This window comes from Ceratotherium simum, chromosome 18 (assembly GCF_057802395.1).
Source record: "Ceratotherium simum simum isolate JZ-2026a chromosome 18, ASM5780239v1, whole genome shotgun sequence".
Lineage (NCBI taxonomy): Eukaryota > Metazoa > Chordata > Mammalia > Perissodactyla > Rhinocerotidae > Ceratotherium > Ceratotherium simum.
The window spans coordinates 34,802,114-34,821,972 of NC_141917.1; the positions used below are offsets into that span (position 1 = coordinate 34,802,114).

Below are 19,859 nucleotides of genomic sequence, written 5' to 3' on the forward strand. Positions count from 1 at the left end.
AATTCCAGTAGAATTGATGGTTCAAAGGGTATGTGGAATTTAAATTTTGATATAAACTGCCTAATTGCCTTTTAAAAACATCACTAACCACACATTACCATCATTATACAGCAGTGCCTCTTTCCCCATGCACTTGCATCTCTATATGTTATCAATCTTTTTGATGTGTTAGTCCTCCATTTGGAAATCTCCGAAAACATTACCATCTTCAGAGATATATTTTCAAATATGGAAATGTGATTTCATTTATTCCAACATTCTAAAGTTGAGCAAGATTTGGATGCATACTTGATATACCAAAAACTAAGAGGTGGAACAAGTCCTCCACTAAGTAGAACTATGCATCAGCACCTAAGAGTAGTTTCTTCCCATCTGGTGGTCCCCAAACTAGTCGGACTTCAAATTGTGGTGGTGATCCCTCAGCTACCCTTAAGGTTTCAGTCTTTTCAACTTTTCAAGATTGAGTATGATGCGGTGAAAACAGCATAGGCTTTGAAGTCAGAACTGAGATCAAATCTCCACTCTCATTCTGAATAGGTAAATCCTCTGAGCCTTAGCTTCCTCAAATGAAAAGTGATGATACTTTGTCCTATCTCACAGCAGAGTTAACTATGTAAGGCAACAAATATCCTGTGATGAACAAATGGATAGGTATGATCATATAAAAATTAAACATTTCTACATAGAAACAATATGCCATTTTAAAAAGTCAAAAGACAGATAAAGAACGTAGAATCATTTTAAAATTGCCTTCATTCATATAATTTAGCAAAATTTTGTGAGTTTATCTAAAGTATACATGTCTAAAAGTGGAATTTTGGGGTAAAAGGATATATGCATTTAAAATTTTATAGATATACCAAATGTCCTGAAAATAGATTTTACCTATTTACGTTCTCAATTGACATTGGATAAGAGCATCTTTGTCACCACACTCTGACTAATACTATTAACGTGTTTTTTCTTTTCCAATCTGACAGATTAAAAAAAGTTATTATTTTGATTTACGTTTTTGCAGTAGTGAATGAATTTGAGCATTTTTCATATGTTTATAATAATTTATTTTTATTTTTTCTGTGAACTGTCTCTTCTTAACTATCTTTGAACTGTCTATGGGGTTATTTGTCTATTTTGATAAGTCAGTTTTTAAGATTTCCTTATATGTTAAATTCTTCTGTTTTATCTGTTGCAAATAGATTTTCATTTTATATTCTTCTCTGTTGTTTGATATTTTTTTACCATGAAGATATATTATGTTTCAAAATTAAAACAAAACTCTAGAATATATATATAATATATATACTATATTATAATATATCTATACGTAAATATAATCACTTTCTTCTAATGCAAAATATACATTATGCATAATAAAGCTAGATAGGATATAAAAAACACCAAATTCCTTCCTGTTGAGTCAAACTGTGTTAACTCAATACTATCTCACAGTGATCAGAAGCTCAATTTTGTATTTTTATAGATTAATAAAAATGGGAATATAAATGAACTTAATATTTGGCATACGATCTCTTTCAAAATATGGAATTCTTGGGGAAAAACATAAATGAAACAACTACTTTGTTTTAAAAAATGTATGACCACTTAATTCATCCCTGTGAACATGTAAATAAGTTCTAATATATTAGTTTGTTGCTCATCTCAAATAAATATTTTAATGTTGACAAGACCATTCTACAAACCAAGTCTTGACCAAAAAAAGGGATTTTAAAACGGCAATTTCATGCTCAGAGAGATGAATTTGGGGTAGAGCAGCATGAGGGGCCATGGGGAATTTTATCAGGGAAACTTTGACGACCTTGATTGACGCCACAGAAATTTGGCAGCTGATTCTACCAGTCCTGTTATGGCCACTTTCAATAATTTGAAGTTATTAATGCTGTGTATTTCTGCAAACTTACTTTCAGAGAGTGATCTAAAGGGGAAAAAACAGGCTCTAAGTTGTTTTGATAGTCTTCAGTTTAGAATCAACATCTATCATGCATAAGGCATGCAAATGTGGTTAAAATTGTTTGTTAACTCTTTTGTGAGTCATAAACATAAGTGAAACAGTTGATGTATTTCTGGTAAACCTAATAACCCCCCAGATAAGGCAGTAGTTAGGTCAATCTTTTACTTCAATTAATCCCAGGAAAGCTGGGAACTGTAAATAAATCTCAGATATCTTACTCAGTTTGCTTTTTGTTTATCTGGATGGATTTTGCTGAAACCCTAGAACACAGAGCTCCACAGACTCTTTAAGATTTTCATAAACTATGAATGCAATTACATTTTTAAATACCAACATTCTCAAATCTAAGATATTACTAAATTAAAATAACTTTTGAACCAAAACTTTCTGTGGTCACTATGAAATAAATGTGTCTCTTAAAATTAAATGTCACTAATGGCTTTGAGTTAAAAAGGAGTTAAAGGTGAGTGTGAGATTACCTCTAATTTCTGGCAGCATTTTTCCATTTGGGTAGATACAAATTTCCAAACCAATTTTTAGAGAGACAGAGGGCCCCCCAGTCTTGTCTTATACAGTATCACCAATACATCATCCAGCCCACCACGTCAAGTCCCTGTATGATGACCTCCGGGAACAAGTTCTTGTACGTATTGGTTTCAGAAGAAGATGTACCTCTAAACAATGCTTGGCTTTCCTCTTATGGGTAGTGTACATACTGGAGAGGATCATTTTTTCTTATTTGTCATAGTCACTAAGAAGCTCAGAGACAATTTTGTGGCCTACTTCTAGCAAATGAACAGAGCATTTCAAAAGCTAACTATCCCTGCCTATTATCTTAGTTTTATATCCTATTTTCCTTTTTTTCCCATTTTCTCATTTGTTTTATTTATTCATCTTTTTGGCTAATATATTTCTCCAAAAGCCGCCTCAAATCTTCTTTTAGAAGAAAGAGGTTGGAAAAATATTGAATTGATAAATAAGGCAAATAATAAAATGGATAATAAGGCATATAGACAGATTAAAAACTGTGATATCATATGTTGGTTTAGAAAATTATCACTGTCAACAGAAATAAAATGATTGTTATGCATCAACCACTTTGTTTTATCCATGCTTTTTATTACATAAAAAGTTAATAATAAATTAGAGGTGGTACCTCACCTCACATTGTACAGTGGATGTGTTTCCAGAAAGTTGCTTATGAAGCAAATTATTGTAAAGCAAATTATATATTTAATCTACTAGAGGAATCTGCCATTCAAGTACTTCATTAAGCACAGAATTTTAGTGACACAGGAATACTCAACTTCTGATATAGAGGAGGTTTTTGTTATGCAGATTCAGGTTTTATGTTTCTTGATTTAAAGGAAAACTAAAATGTAAAAGAAAAGTATAAAAGTCCTTGTTCTTTCATACGTTCACACCCTCCCACCTTCCGAAATTTTTCACTCCTAGAGGAAATGACGGTTAACAATTTAGTGTAATTCTTAAAATAATTTAAAAAAATAAATATTCAGATATATATGTATAAATAAAATGGACAAGAGTTGAACAGACACTTCCAAAAGAGAAGATCCAAATGGCCAATAAACATGAAATGATGCTCAATTTCCTTAGACATCAGGAAAATGCCAATTTAAATTACAATGTAGTGCTATTCCGCAAGCACCAGAATGGCTAAAACAAAAAAGGTGAAAAATACCAAGTGTTGAGGACATGAACACTCAGAACTCTCATACACTGATGGCAGAAGTACAAATTCATACGACCACTTTTGAACACTGTTTGGCTATATATACCCAATAGAAATGTGTACAAATGCTCATCAAAAGATACATGTCAGAAGGTCCATAGGAGAACTATTTGTGATAACTAAAAAGTGCAATCTACCCAAATGCCCATAAACAGTAGCATTTTTGCTCTCAGGTAGTTGGTGTCTTCCAGATATATATTTCACAATATATTGCTTTTCTTTTAGCTTTATTTTTAGTATTGAGTATCAGATTGCCTTAAAAAATGAAATTCAACTTTTTTTTTGGTGAGGAAGATTGTCCCTGAGCTAACATCTGTGCCAGCCTTCCTCTATTTTGTATGTGGGACGCCACCACAGCATGGCTTGATGAGCAGTGTGTAGGTCAATGCCCAGGATCTGAACCCACGAACCCTGGGCAGCCGAAGCGGAGTGTGCGAACTTGACCACTACACCACCGGGCTGGCCCTGAAATTAGACTTTTGTAACAAGCATTATCTAAGTACTTAATGTATGCTGAATTCTGCACTGGGCTACTTGATCGAAAACCGAATAAGGACCTTCTTTTCAAGGTGCCCTTAGACCAATGCTCCCCTCCCACCCTGCCTCCACTAAAGAAATGTACATGGGTCTAAATGAGATCATATAATAAGTACTGCCTCAGGCCTATAAAAGAGCTCCCTACCCCCCCACTGGCTGTCTTCCAGCCATGCCCCAATTCACAAGACAAGGAAACTTTGGGTGAATGAGATATACCCACCCACGGGCTACGCTTCCTTTTTAGACCATCCCCTGGATATCTCAGACTTTGGAGTTTCCAGCCTAAATGTCCTAGAGTCCTGAGGTTGGAAAGGAGGAGGTTGGATAGAGCTTGGACATGTGAGCTGGGGTTCCACACACATGTATAGGAGACCCTCTCTGTGTATAGGGGGATCCAGGAGTGGGAAGAGAAGTAGGGAGGATTGGAGACTGAGGATCAAGCTGATCTCTGTGCATCACCACTTTCTGGTGCAGAACTCTGAGAAATCTAAATTCAAACCTGTCTTACCAGGTCATTATGAAGGTACGTTTCTCAAGATAAGAAGCTAGAACATATTGTATCCAACAATTTGTTAGCTTGACTGCAATTTAAAAATATTTAGACCTATGTTATGCGGTCTCCATTTTTGTCTTCTGGCTCTGGACTCCAGAAATGTTAGGGTTGAAACTGCATGTAATGGTATTAAAAATGCAATAGACTATGCTTATCTCCTCCCTGCTCCCCACCTCTCCCCTCCCAATTAGTTTTGTTCCTGGAAATTGGAGGAAAATTTTAAAGACTTTGCCTCAGATAGATACTTGTGGTCTGGTGGTTTAAAAACACAAGATGGACAAGATGGTAGACGTGGCCACCTGCAGAGGCTGTAGAGGAGTCCCAAGAATGGACATGGCACAGAAAGGCTCTGAGTTCACAATCCAACCCAAAAATAACCCTCACTGATGAACAGTGGATAATCATACCTTCTTCAGAAGACTTCTGTGAAGAAAAATTGATATGATTTATGTAAATGTGCTTGGCATACTGTATAGTGTTAAGAAAACATACGATAAACACATTTTATGAAGCAAATTTAATTTCAGCAGACCTTCTAATTTATTATTTGTCTACCATAGCTAAGACCTTAGTTCTTTTTTTACTTAGTTCTCAAATTCTTTTATTAAAGATATCATGATTTTGTGTGGTAAGATGTCTCAACATTACACTTGGTTCAGCAAGTGCTGCAGAAGGCCAGCGACCTTGAGAAAAGGTCGCTGTTACTCTGCAAGCCCTCTCCCTCCTCCACACAGTCCTTGCCCTACCTAAGGGTTTTTTCCAGCCAGGAATTCTCCAGCAGTTCATGCCCTCCCCTGCCCTTGCCTGGCTTCACTGGGTGGTAGGAAGGTCTCTTCCTTTCATGTGCTCTTCCTCTGGGCTTTCACGATGCCCTTGGTGAAGTGTGACTAGCAAGCTAGATGGATAGTTCATTTCGTTATTGGAAACATTCTGTGGGCCTAATTTCTATAACAGAAAGTTGCTATGAGAAACTTTTGCATACCCATTCAGAATCTTTCTCATTCATATCCTTTTTTGCTTTTATATTTCTACTTCTTTTTTTAAAAAAGAAGATAGAAGCAAAGAACAAAATAATAGGTGAAGACAAAAAGGAGGAAAGGATTGAATGTGAAAGGAAAGAAAAAGTGGAAACGGCCTGATCATAGTAAGGTTGCTAAATTCACTTCCTTGGAGTGTAGGCTGAGTGACGGATGGAAATTGGGTCAGAGCTGGGGTTCCCACCACATCACCAGACTGCAGGGCTTCTGCCATATGCATTACTTCAGAGCACCTAGTTGGAAGCTCACGGTCCTTCTCTATCTTGTGATGACCATAATGGAATTGAATGTGAGGCTGGGAATAGCAATTTGTGAAGGATTTTGATGAACTGGAGCATACACTAAGGTGGAGGCCCAAATGGTGTAGGGTCTGGAAACCACATCACCTGAGAAGTAGTGGAAAGACCTACATATGTTTGGCCTGGAGAAGACATAACTTGTGTCGTGACATGTGAAAGTGTGTCTCAAGAAAAAAATAAATTTCTAATTTTTTCCCTATGAGCTCTAGAGATAGAATCAGGTATAGATAACAGAATAGCAGATTCTGGCTAAAGTACTTTCAAAAAATATTGCAGTCACAAAATGGAACGTGCTTCCCAGTGAGGGAGTGAGTGGGTTACTCATCAATATAATTATCCAGACAGAAGCTAGATGACTGTCTATCAGATGTTTTTTAAAAACAAGCTTTTACATTTGGTGGGAGGCTAGAGAAAATAATCTCAGAAATGCTTTTTTATTTTTTTAATCTTTACATTAAAATGATTTAAAGGGGAACATTCATGAGCCCCTGTTGAGATCTATCTTATTTTGTTCCTTCCTACCAGGTGGCTGTACGCAGTCTGGCCTTGCCCAGGCCCTGAGCTCCAGGTGGCTCTGAATCCACCAAAGAGAGTCAAGGCAATCATATTCCTTTTAGTTTTCATAAGCTCCGAATTAAAATACCTATTTTTTGGAGTTCATAAAATAAATGGTGATTTGAAGCTTTAATTCTGGCTCTGGGACCTTCTCAAAGGTCTTGGCTAAGAATTTCCAGATCATGAAATAGTTTTTCCCCTGTTGCCTTTCAATAGAGGAAAGAAAAGGTAAATAGTTTCTTGAATCGTTTTCTTCCCTTCATGATTCCCTTCCCATCCTCTCAACCAAGGCAGTTGTGGGCTGGTGACGGGACTGGGGTGGAGAGATTATCCTGGTCAAGGAGCTCTTACAATGTGTTCACAACCATGACATACTCAATTCCGTACTTCACTGCAGAGCCCTGGGCAAGGCAGGAATTCCCAGCATTCTTACATCTGTTACCTGGCATTCCTGAGTCCCTTATCTAGTATAGTTTATTTTAATCAGGACTTCAATGATTTACTCATTTATTATGTTTATTGTTCCTCGTCTCTCCCAACTAGAAGGCAAGCCTCATGAAGACAGGGTCTTTGTGGGTGTGTTGTATAAGTTTTGTTCCTTGATGCATCTTAAGTTCCTAGAACAAATCTGTCATGGTGTAGGCTCTCCAACATTTGAGTGAAAGAACCTGGTGGATGGGAATTCAGTGTTAGTTAAAAAAATCCTTTAAAGTAAGTGTTTGTGTTTTATTGTTAGAATCTTATTAATTTTACCAATAAATATTTTATTAGTCTGGGTTCTCCAGAAAAACAGGACCAATAAGATGTGTACACATCTCTATATATCTATATGTGTCTCTATATCTCTATTTATCTATCAAAAGAGATTTATTTTAAGGAATCAAATATGCAACTGTGGAGATTGGCAAGTCCAAAAACTAAATCTGCAGGCTAGTCTGGCAGGCTGGAGACTTGGGGAAGAACTGATGCTGCAGTTCAAGTCCAAAGGTAGTCTGCTGGCAGAATTCCCTCTTCTTCTGGAGAGGTCAGTCTTTTTCTATTAAGGCCTTCAACTGATTGGATGAGGCCCACCCACATTACGGGGGGTAGACTGCATTACTCAAAGTCTACTGATGTAAATGTTTTTTTTTTTTAAAGCTTTATTTATTTATTTTTTGTGAAGAAGATCTAGCTCAGGGCTGATCTCTGATCAGGAGGGCTAATCCTCCTTTTTTTGATGAGGAAGACCGGCTCTGAGCTAACATCTATTGCCAATCCTCCTCCTTTTTTTCCCCCCAAAGCCCCAGTAGATAGTTGAATGTCATGTTGCACATCCTTCTAGCTGCTGTATGTGGGACGTGGCCTCAGCATGGCCAGAGAAGCGGTGCGTCAGTGCACGCCCGGGATCCGAACCTGGGCCGCCAGCAGTGGAGCACGTGCACTTAACCACTAAGCCATGGGGCTGGCCCCTACTGATATAAATGTTAATCTCATCTTAAAAATACCTCTGTAGAAATATCTAGAATAATATTTTAACAAATATCTGGACACCATCACCTAGCCAAGTTGACACATAATATTAAATATCACGAATATCAATCTAATAATTTGTCTTACAGCTGAAATGATCTCAGATAACAACTCCCTCATTCTATAGACCAAGAAATTGAGTCATTGTGAGATAAATAACTGGCTTACGCAAAGTCACAGATGACCCACATAGCCTCCTGACTGCCAATGCTATGTTCTAAAACTACAAATGCTAGAAAAGGAAACAGCTACAAAATGCTACTTCAGGTGTTTTGATCTCTTTGTTTTGTTCCGAGAAAAAGCTTTGGCACTTCATAGTACAATAGAGCAACCAAAGAATGCCCTAACCCAGATAACTGTAGACTTAAGGAATTTATACTGTGGATTATATGGTTTGGGGAGATACAATCTGACCTAGATATCTGCACTTCAATATGCATAATCTGAATCATGTTATAATTGTTTTTATTGTCTTTAACATGTAGTTTATATTTGCAGCCAAGCTGTAGCGGAGATGTTCAATGGGGTGGGGGAAGGGTGGCCTGTAATAGGGTAAAATAGGTCTGTCAAGATAGGACTCATCGACTAGGTAATATTGAGCAAAGACTTAAAGGAAGTAAGGGAGGCTAGTTGGAGGAAGAGATTTAATGCAGAGGGAAGAGCCAGTGTGAAGCCTTTAAGTGAGGAGTATGCCTGGCCTACTTAAGAAACAGCGAGGAGACCAGTGCGCCTGGAGCTGAATGGATGATTGAGTGATGGGGAGAGTGACAGGAGACAAGGTAGAGGGCAGAAATACAGGCTCACGTAGGGCCTCGTGGATCATTCTGAGTTTTACTCTGATTTAAATGGAGAACCACTGGAGAGTTTTGAGCAGAGGAATGCCATGATATGACTTAGTTTTGAAAAGACTCCCTCTGGCAAGTGAGTTTAGACCAGACTCTGGGTTGGTGGTGCTGGTGATGGTGGTGGTGGTGGGGTGTTGATGCAGGGAGACCGGTGGAGTTGGGAGACTACAGCAGTAATCCAGGTGAGAGATTATGGTGGTTCAGATCAGGTAGGTGCTAGTCATGGAGGGGTCAAGAAGTGAACAGATTTTGAAGGTGGAGTGTGAGAGAATGTGGAGTGTGGCAATCTGGAGCTCTATACAGAGATCTAGGTTTGACATAAATTCAGGAGATACAAATTTTCATTCAATTCGGTTAAACATTTATTGGGCACTCTACCATTTGCTAGGCATTAACCTAGAAATTTCAGCTACAAATATAAAGACTATATAGTGTCTCCCTCAGGGGTCTCATTCTTAATGGGGAAAGCAGACATATAAATAAAAACTGAAACATTTAATAAAAGTAGATATAAAGGTCTATGAGGATGCAGATGCAGGGATAATTAATTAATTCTACCTTTGGAATAGCTTTGGGAAGAGCCAGGAAGGGCTTTAGAGCAGAAGTAAATCATTGAGCTGAAACTTGAAGGTTAAGGAGTATTTCCTTCCATGGCCAAGTAGGATATTCCAGGCAGAGGTGAAGGCAGGAGTAAGTACAGTTTTACTTCCAGTAAGGTAAATGTACTCTGGCATGCCTTAACTTGTAACAAATTAGTCAATTCGATACCTGATACATTTTCCCCCATAATCTGGAAAATATAAAGAGGCACATACGACTGTAGACCTAAACATGGTTATATATGAGATGGAGGGACATTCATTCACAGGACTTAGAAATAAAGACTGCTCTTCATGTAAGTTGCAAGTTTATATCTGGTTCCATAGTATTTTATATTAAGCAGTGTGTCTTTTCCTGTGCTTTCTGTGAATGATGACCTTTCTATCAAATCAGAGTAGTCTACTCTCCTGTCTCACAGAATGAAGGCTACAGCTGAACCCAAAGAAGAAAAGAAGGCATTCCTTCTAAGTATGGCTCCGAAATCATCTCAGGGCATAAACAACGGAACTTAGAAAATATTTTGTGAGTCCATCTGGTACCTTCTAGACTAAATCAAAGTCTGGGCTTGGTGGGCGGGGGAGGGGCAAAGGTTGAGAAGGCACAGAGGGGATATAAAGAGAGAATTTGGTGAGGCCGGAGGCTGAAGAGCCAACCTGGAAGATCATCTCAGACAGGAGTGGAGTCAGCATTTGAGGACGGCCTGGTCACCACTGCTGCCAGCACTGCCCTTTCAGCTGGCTTGGCACATACTGCCCACCCAGCAGGAGTTCTGCCTGCCTGTGCCCTAATCTTTCTCTATGGCAACTCCCCTTTCAAAAACTCCAGACCCTAGTAAGCACTCCTACTGCTCTAGCAAAGCGTGGAGCCCCAGAAATCCAGGGACTCGAGGAGGCTCTTAGGGAAAGAAAGCCCCATTATACTCGGGTGGGATAGAACAAGACCAGTCAAGATCAACATCCACCCGCCTCCTGCCCCAGGATGGGACAGTGATTGACACACACCCTTTCCAGAATTTATCCTCCTCCTTTCATTCTGGGTGTTTTTGCCTGAAACAGTTGTGTTGTTGAGCCGCAGATGAGCCTCGGAAAGGACTCTAAGGAACAGAATTTTCCACTTCTTTGATTCCTTTTAAAACGGGGGTGTCTCATGTGACATCTGTTGCCCCAAAGTCTTTGGTTTTGTGTTCCTTCCCCAGTTTTGGCCTCCTGCTCTGCTCTCCAGCCCCGGGGATCTTTTATTCTAGTGCTAAGAAGCTTGGTTTCTTTAAGTTGTTGTTTAAACATTTCTTTCTGGGTATAATCTTGGCGTTGTGTGTGGAGCCCTGTAAAAAAAGAGTCATTTAGTAAGCCGAAGCTGGGTAGACAGACGACGTTACAACTGGCTATCAGTAATAAAGTCAATAGTAAAAGGATAGCATGACTGGCTGCTCCCTCAGGTCTCAGACCACCTAGAACTGGACTTTGGTACTTTCTGCTTAGAAAAGCATGTGAGAGAGTCTGATGCTTTACAAAATGACAAGCTTACGCACAACGATGTTAACTTTCTGAAGCCTTTTGACAACCTCTCCTCTCGCTTTCTTTTCCCTTCAGTGGAATGAGGTGGGCAGGCCCGCATTTGACAGATGAGCTACCGCCAGCGCATTCCCTAGGTCACAGGCAGGGCCAGTCCTCAGGCTGAGGCCTGTGTCTGGACACCCTGCAGCCCTGTGCTCTGGCTTCTGGACATACCTCTCTTCTAACCTGTCTTGTGCCCTTGGTAAATTACTTTATCTCTGTTTCCATTTTCTAACCTCTAAAATAAGGTCCTTCCTACTTTTAACTCTCTCTCCCCCATGCCCCACTGAGCAGGAGTTTGGAAATGGGTTGCAGGTGGAGAGAGGCAATGTTTGGTTGACGCTTTCCAAGCTGGCTAGCTCGTTCTTTTCCCGTTCCTGCAGATAGCTAACTTTTCTGTAAGCGTTCCTTTGAATTTGTTGACTGCACTTAGGCTCTTTTAGGTCCTGCCTTCTTTTCGGGAACAGTGGTGGGCGGAGAGGAAGGAAGCGTCCGGCAACTACCAATATCTTCCTCTAGGAGGAGCCGCGCAGCCCAGATGAGAGTGACACGCACCAACTCCAACTCTTCGCCGGGGATCGCTTCATCCCAGCTGCTAGGAATGCGTGGCCAGGAGGTTGCCGCTCGGCGCCACGGCCGCGGGTCTCGAACCGGGCGCCCTGAACTCCCGCTTCCCGTCGCTTCGGCAGCCCGGGTCCCGGGGACCGCAGGCCGGGCCCGGCGTGACCCCTGGTGAACCGCGGCCGCCGTTTCCCACCCCTCCCCTCCCATCCTCCCTTCCCGTTTTACCCCGCCCCCTTCCCCCTCCCCAAGCCTGACAGCCCGCGAGCTGCCAAGCAGGGCGCAGCCATGGGAAGAGGAGGCGGTCTAGGGAGCGGCGGCGGCGGCGGCGGTGGCAGCGGCGGCTGCTGCAGCGGCGGTGGCGGCGGCTGCTGCTGAGCCGAGGCGGCGGCGGGGACCCGGGAGGCCCCCGCGCCCTCGGCCCCAGCGCGGATGCGAACCCGCGCTCTCTCTCCGGCGGCGAGGCTCGGAGGTACTGGAGGGGGACTCCGGGAGTCGGGCTCTTATTTTCTCCTTGTGCCAGGGGGCCTGGGAGTGGACCCTGGGACGCCAGTTGTTTATGAAAGTGGGGATCTGTCTTATGTATTTACACGGATAATTTTTTTCCGGGTGACTTGGGGGTTGGCTGTACTCCTCTCCTCCTCGCGAAGAAGTTGTTTTCTGCCGGTGGGTTGTTGTAACCCGATGCACGCTGTGGACGTGTGTGTGTGTGTCTGTCTGGAAGTTGGTGGGGGGCTTCAGGGAGTTGGGGGCGACAGGCGAACCATCCCAGGCTGGCGCCTGCTCCAACCAATGTTTGTGGTGCCTGGAGGGGCTCCCTCCGAAGACGGTTTTGTTAAAGTCGAAAAGTTTTGCGAGTGTTGCTGTTTGACACCGTCAGCCGGGCTGGGGCAGAACTGCTGAGGCTGCCGCTGCTGAGCGGGGAGATGTCTCAGGCGGCGCGACCGGAGGAGAAGGGAGGTCGTCTGGCTGTGCGCGTCGACACCGCGCGCTCCTCCCCAAACCGCACCGCCCATTGCGCGTTTGTGCGGGCTGAAGCCGCCCATTGGCACCCGCGGAGCTGGAGTCAGTAGAGTCACCGCCACCAGTCCCCATGAGCTAGGGTGGGTGGAAATCGTGGAGATCCCAGCTGCCCCAGCCCTGGACACACTCGTGGTTATGAAATCACCCAGGCTCAAAGTTTTGACAGAACTGCCCGAGGCCTGAGAGCTGCGGGTGAGTGGGGCAGCCGCGTGTCTGCGGAGAGGGCGCTGGCGGCGCGCATAGGGTGCCGGGCAGGGTCACCCACTTGCGGGTGCGTGGGGAAGTTTATTTTGGGGCAAGTGCTTTATATGTAACCCAAGGGGGGACGCCTGTTGGGGCCAGGCTGCGGGAGTTGCTGGCCTGGCGCGGGGTCTGTGTGCTGAATGCGTGTACGTGCGCGCTGTGTGCGCGCGTGTGTGCGCCTGGGGAGGCGTGTCGGCGCCCGAGCCAGTAGGGTGTGCGGTGGTGGGGCGGGTAGCGGGGGAGGAGAAGGCCAGAGAGGTGCCGCCTGCCTGTTTATGCCGACAGGAGACTTTGGAAGGGACAGGGAAAGGTAACGGGAGGCCAGAGGGTTGGGAAGTCGCAGGAGTTCCTGCATAGTATTTAAGTACCAAGGACTTTAAAATACTAAACCCTTTGCCTTCCAGGGGCTGAGGGCTGGTAGTGGAGGTTTCTGGCGATCTCAGGAGACCTGCATAGGAGGACAGGGGTTCTAGGAGATATGTTTGTGTGTGTGTGTGTGTGTGTGTGTGTGTGTGTGTGTGTAAAGAACCCCGGAAATCTAGACCGCAGTTGGAGCTGCAGATCTGAGATCCCTGGGTACTCCTGTCCACAGTCCAGAGACTAGATGTTCTCCGGGGTGTTTACCTTTAGACTCCCTGGGGGGTGTGCCTGGGAAGGCACTCACTTTTCCTCACAGATGTTGTGACAGCTCTGTGCCCTGAGTAACCTGGTGTTCTAGGCTAGTTTCCACCTGGGTCACCCTAGAAGTCCTTTTCTCTGGGGGTGCCAAGGTATAGACCTTAGAGGTAACTAGTTTGGAAACATTTCCAGGAATTAAAATGCTGGATAGAAACGAAATAAAATGATTTAGTAGACAGGGTTGTTGGTTAGCTCTTTTTGGTGATTGAGGGTTCTGTTTCCTTTTAAGAAAAGCAAAGCTCAGTGTTCCCAGATTAGATTGCAGCAGGTCTCTGGATATTTATGGTTTCGCTTCAGATGGACTTTAGATGGAGCTGGAAGGATGTGTTTTAGCCCAGAGACCCTTTGAAAACATCATTTGTAACTTAAGCGTGTCCCAACCCTCATCTCCTTCTTCCATGCTTATAAACTTTTTGCTTCACATTAGTCTAAGGAAAGTTGATGAGTCAACATTCAGCTTTTCTTTCGTAGTAAATATATCACGGTGAGATTATAGTTTTGGTCTCCGGAATGCCATGGAAAGCCAACACTTATTGGGCAAAGGTGTGAAATGAAAGTCTATAAATGTAATGACAAAGTCACGACACGAGTGCATTTTTTGTTTTCAAACTGAACATAACTTTGCGTTGCAAATATTTGTTCTACTCAGAGTTTGGGGCTGCGTTTTTGATGAGTAGTCTTTAAACAGCAGGCTCTATACCCTAAACCACTTAAAAATGGATACTAGACGCCTTCTCTGTGCTATCTCTGGTGCCTGTGTTAACAGATGTTTACGGTGCTTAGTAACCTACGGGATTGTCATGTGGAGTATTTTGTCAGCTCAGGACATAATGTTTATAGCATCATGTAATAAATGGAGCCCCGGTTGCAGCCTGCTTCTGCCGAGTGCATGAAGCACCCCAGCATGGAAACTAATCTTGAAGGCGGTCCAACTTGGCGAGCCTTTTTGGCTGTCTGCTGATAAGCATTGTTAATGTAAAGATAAATCTGAGTGATGCAGTGAGAATGTGGCACAGCAAATTGTTTAGCTTAGAAAATAAGGCGTGAGTTATGTTTTTTAAATCCGTTAACCTGAAGATTAAGCTTCTCTGGCCATTCCCCTGGTAAATTGCACAACTATGGAGACTTGGTTTACTTTTTTGAGAATAATTTTTTTTGTGTGTGTGTGAGGAAGATTAGCCCTGAGCTAACATCTGTTGCCTCTTTTTGCTGAGGAAGATTGGCCCTGGGCTAACCTCTGTGCCCGTCTTCCTCTACTTTGTATGTGGGATGCCTGCCACAGCATGGCTTGATAAGCGGTGCATAGGTCTGTGCCCAGGATCAGAACCTGCAAACTCCTAGGCTGCCGAAGCAGAGCATGTGAACTTAACCACTACGGCACTAGGCTGGCCCTGACTTTTTTGAGAATAAATTTTTTAAAAAGTATGTCAATAATGAAATTAACTTCTATTTCTTAGTCTGTTCACATGTGTCCATACAAACCATCACTTTTTCGTCTTAAAAGAGAAAATCCTATAATCTCTGTGGTGATAATTTAAATAATATGAATATTCAAATCACCTAATCACTCTCTGAAACTTGAATTGATAAGAATTGGGGTTTGGTAAGGCTGGAGTCAGCCCTTTGCTAATTGTGTAAACAAGGCAATACAGGATGCCTTTTTGGCAAGTGATTTTTTTTCAACCTGGAACAGTATAATGTAAATAATGTGCCTATTAAAATGGTTGATTAGTATGATAACCAACTTTAGAGGTAATTCTCCATCAGGTGCATGAACTTCCACTTCAGTACCCCTCCCTATAAATTGGCGAGCCTACTTCTTCTTGGAAATAATCAGATGGAAATCTTGCTTCCTTGCAGGCCAGTCCGTTGTAGGAGAGATTCAGTTTTAGAAAGTTCTGCCTTATACTGAATCAACGTTTTCTTTCACCCACTGACCTACCCGTTCGGTTGCTGGAGCCACACACTACGAGTCTAGTCTCTCTGCCCTTTAAGTGCTATATCTGAAAACAAACATTATGCTCCTTCTTCCTGAATTGTTTTTTGCCTATTCTTGCAGCTGTTCCTCACTCACTGTGGGGTCCCACCCTTCTCTGCCCTGACCATTATGCCCTAGATTCTACATTCTCGCCATCCTTCCTAATATATGTTGTCTAAAACACAGATGTGAAGTCCTTAGTTCTGGACTTTCTATATCTGTTAATGCAGCTTAATATTCATGAGCTATTTAGCCATCCCATTACACTGTTCACTAATTTTAAACCTGTAAACAAGATAACAACTCATTCTTTTCAGATTATTAATCATCCATAGTCAAAACATTATGATAATAATTTCAAACCTGTTCTCATGCCTGAACTTCTATAAATCAATGGAAAGTGTAACACTGTGCAGGTAAATAGAATTCTGCATGCAATGAAGATACCTATCTAATTTGTTCCTATCAAAGAATACCAACCCCCAAAATACCAGATGTAGAATGTTCTGAAGACAAGCAAATTGAAGCTGCATAATATAGACGGGTAGGGACTACAAGGTATTCTTTTCATGGACCTATTGAGTCTGCTTCCACGAGCATGAGTCAGTACTAGCAATCAGGCGTTTATTGAAGGCTATTCTGTCCAAGTCCCGGAGACTATGCCATCTGGCCCTAAATGAGGCGAAAGTAGTACATCAGACAGAAATGCTTCCTCAGGCAACTGAGATTTAAGATGTATATACAGGACATGACTGAGTCAACAACCTGCTCTTCCTCTGGAGGTAAATGGCTTGCTAATAGCGCAGGGAAGTCTGACGCAGGTCTATCATGGCATCATTACTAAGGGAGGTTCCCGCCTCCTGTTGTGTGTCTGGATCCAAGTCAGACAAAGGCTCTGATGCTCCTCACTTTCCCAGTCCTAGCCTCCTTGGAGGAAGGAGGCAAAGCTGGTATATGCAGGGGGAGAGGGTATGGTTCAATGGAAAGCGCTGTGGGGCCCATTGGACCTCAGTTTGAATCTGAGCTTTACCACTGACATGCAAATTAGTTCCTCTTAGACTCACTTCTCCTCTGTGAAAATTACACCTACTGCCCAGGGCTGAGGCGTTTCCACACAACCTCAGTAGCATTTATGGCATGTACTCTGCATTAGACACCTACCTGGAATGATTGATTCCTCTTTTATGTATCTGTCTGGGGTTTCACAACTAAATTATGAGTTTCCCCTGCCGCCAGCTGAGAATCTGCCATAGCTGAGATCTTCTGTCTTCCTGCAAGAAATGTTTATGGTTGATGATGATGACAATGTTCCTTTTTTTCCCAGCAAGTCTGGATGTGAAAGAAATGACTGTTTTTCTTGGCAAAGAGGGAAAGCCAACCTGTGATATAGACTGACATCTGGCCCTATTAGAAGCCCCTACTTTGTGCACAGACCTTCAATCAGGACAAGGGGCCAGTGCCACTCTTGTGCTCTTAGATGAAATTGTTCATGCTGTTCCACTCCTGTGCGTGTGTATGTGTGTGTGTACATGTGTGTGTGTTTGCAGTGAGATTCCTCACTCATCCCCTTGCGTTATGGTCTCCATCCATACTACATTTGCTTCTTTGCTGACAAGTAGTTAGACATACGATTTCCAAACCAAAGTTCTTCTTTGATATAAGAAGTCCCCAAGTTAGGATGGCATAATATGAAATAATAGTAAACTAAGTGTCAGGAAACTTGGGTCCCCTCTAAGTTTGTCCTCTAACGGGCTTTGTAATTTTTGCGAACTACTTAACCTTTCTGGCTTCATATTTATTACATGTTAAAAACAAATAGACAACAAAAGAGGAGTGAACAAGATGACTTCTTAGGATTCTTTTTCAGGGCTGTGATTTGAATCCATTTACTTATTGAATTTCTCTCTTCTCTTGCTCCTTTGGCACTTTGCTTGAGTCTCTCTGAGAATACCTATTGCATTCATTTTTAGTTTCAGGTCTACTTTTTACATATCTGTCTTCCTTGCTAGGCTGTGGGTTCCTCAAGAACAGGAAACAAATTTTATTCATTTTTATATTTTTTCCACTCTTTGTTGAATGCTGTAAACACCGGAGGTATGGGAAAAGTATTAGTTGAATTAATGTGGAATGCTTTGGACAGTTGAGTGAAAATTTCTGTCACTTATTTAACAATATACAGCAATTTTGAATATAAGCATCAAGAAATATTGTTTGCTTATTTTATTCCCTCATCACTAATTTCTTTAATCAATTAAGCAAAACAGATAAAAATGTAATCACAACTGTGCTTCCAGCTCCCATTCTAAAACAATACCAGCTCATCCTGGTCTGATGAAGACAGTCTTTCTGAAACAATTTTCTTTTCTTTTGTTGTTGGTGTTGTTTTTGCTTTGAGCTGAAGTAAATTCCGTGATGAGTACCGGATTCTTAAAAGAAGGATGACAGAGAGAATCATTGTTTAGTCTCAACTTCTTTCTTCAATGCTTCTCATTACCTTTTATTACAGGCAAATGAAGCCTTAGGTCAGGCGCCAATTTTACTTAATAATGATTCATAAGAAGGCAGTGACTTTTGTCAGAAATTTTTGGGCTGTGTGTTTTTAATTAGCATCTAAACTTACCTTCAAATACTCCATTCCAAAATCAGTAGATAATTTCTTCACCAGAGTCCTTAAAACTTCCAGATGTGTTTACTGCTTTGATTAGAGCTTGCTTCTTTTGTTATTGATTAGACTTCAGTCTATTTTCTTTAGAATAATATCATTATAATCCTAATGAATTATACTTCTTAGCCTGTGGATTTGTTTAAGCATAAACAAGTCTACCTCTAGCTGGCTGGGCTTCTAAGTGAAAAGTGTATCAGGGAAGAATCTCACTTAGCGGAGATTTGGCACAGGGAGTGGAGAGTACTCTGATAAAGCCCTCAGTCAGCATTAGAACACCAAAAGATTTTACAAATTAAACAGGTGCTTTTATGTCTTTTTCTATGGTGGAAAGCCTGTTATGATAGACACATGCTATAGTAACTCCTACATTGTTTCCTCGATTGTTTATAAAATGAAACATTTAAAGTAGTGTATAATTTAAAAAACTTAAAAGAAGCATCCTCCTCTGTTCCTTTAGTATACAGTATATTAGACATATGATGAAGTCATTGGTCCAAAGGAAAACTATTTTTTTCTTTCTTAAAGTATATACTTTATCATAATAAGTATCATATCCATCTTCTTTATCTTTGAGTTGCCATATCAAAAATAGTAGAGTGTGACAATTACAAAAGAGTCATACGTAATTCTCTCCTTGTGCTTATTGAAACAAAAGGTGATTAAGTGGTGCAGTAAATAGCTCATCTCAGGTTTGATGATGGCTGGTGAGAAACCTCAGTCAGGCTTCCAATTTTGATTGCCCTTGATCAGGAAAGCAGCCTTTGTCCTTTGTCAGTATGATGTCATATGATCCTAATTCACCCTAACAGCTGCTTTTCTGGACACCTTCAAGAAACATTATTCTTATCCGAGAAAAAACTTAATTTGGCAAAGCAGAGAGAATAGGCTGTCACAGCATATGTGAATGGTAAATTGTGGAGTCCTGAAGACTGAGCCACTACAATGGCTTCTTCCCCTAGGGGTAGAAGAAGATACCAGAAACCCTGGGCAAGATGATGATGAATGAGGAAAAGACAACATTTTTATACATAGTAAATCAGAAGGATCAAAGAAAGAGGAGCAAGAATGAAGAGGAATGATTTCTTTTATATTAGAAGTCAGTATAGCATCTTATTTCCCTTAGAGACACTGGCGAAACAGTGCTTTGCTTGTCATAGAATAAATGTTCAATAAATATTTTATTGATGAGCTTAGTATGTAATAAAACACAGAAATTGAAGTGTTGACAAGAAGTATGTGCAGAGTTGAGGGCAAAGGGGTGTGGAATAGGATCACGTGATAACTAGGATCTAAGCTCAGAATGCAAATTTGGTATTCTCAGATTAATGATGGCACTCAAACTTGATGACCAGTTTTCCAAGGTGGATCCTGTTCAGGGCCTTGGAAATGTCTAGAAGTTTTTAATATTTGAAGCAAGATGGAGATACGTTTCAAATTTTTCTGTAGGACTCAGTAGGACTTGGAAGACATATCCAGTTTGCCAGCTTATGGTATACCCCTC

General features: G+C 41.6%; 1 protein-coding gene across 1 annotated transcript in view; it reads left to right on the forward strand.

Annotated features, from left to right (window-relative positions):
* The first annotated feature begins 12,140 nt into the window (after nt 1–12,140).
* GHR (growth hormone receptor) overlaps nt 12,141–19,859 on the forward strand; it is a 256,156-nt gene continuing 248,437 nt past the window's right edge. Inside the window, exon 1 of the mRNA XM_014781605.2 lies at nt 12,141–12,243. Within this exon, the coding sequence (XP_014637091.1) occupies nt 12,204–12,243 (40 nt within the window). The 5' untranslated portion in view covers nt 12,141–12,203. The remainder of the gene's footprint in view (nt 12,244–19,859) is intronic.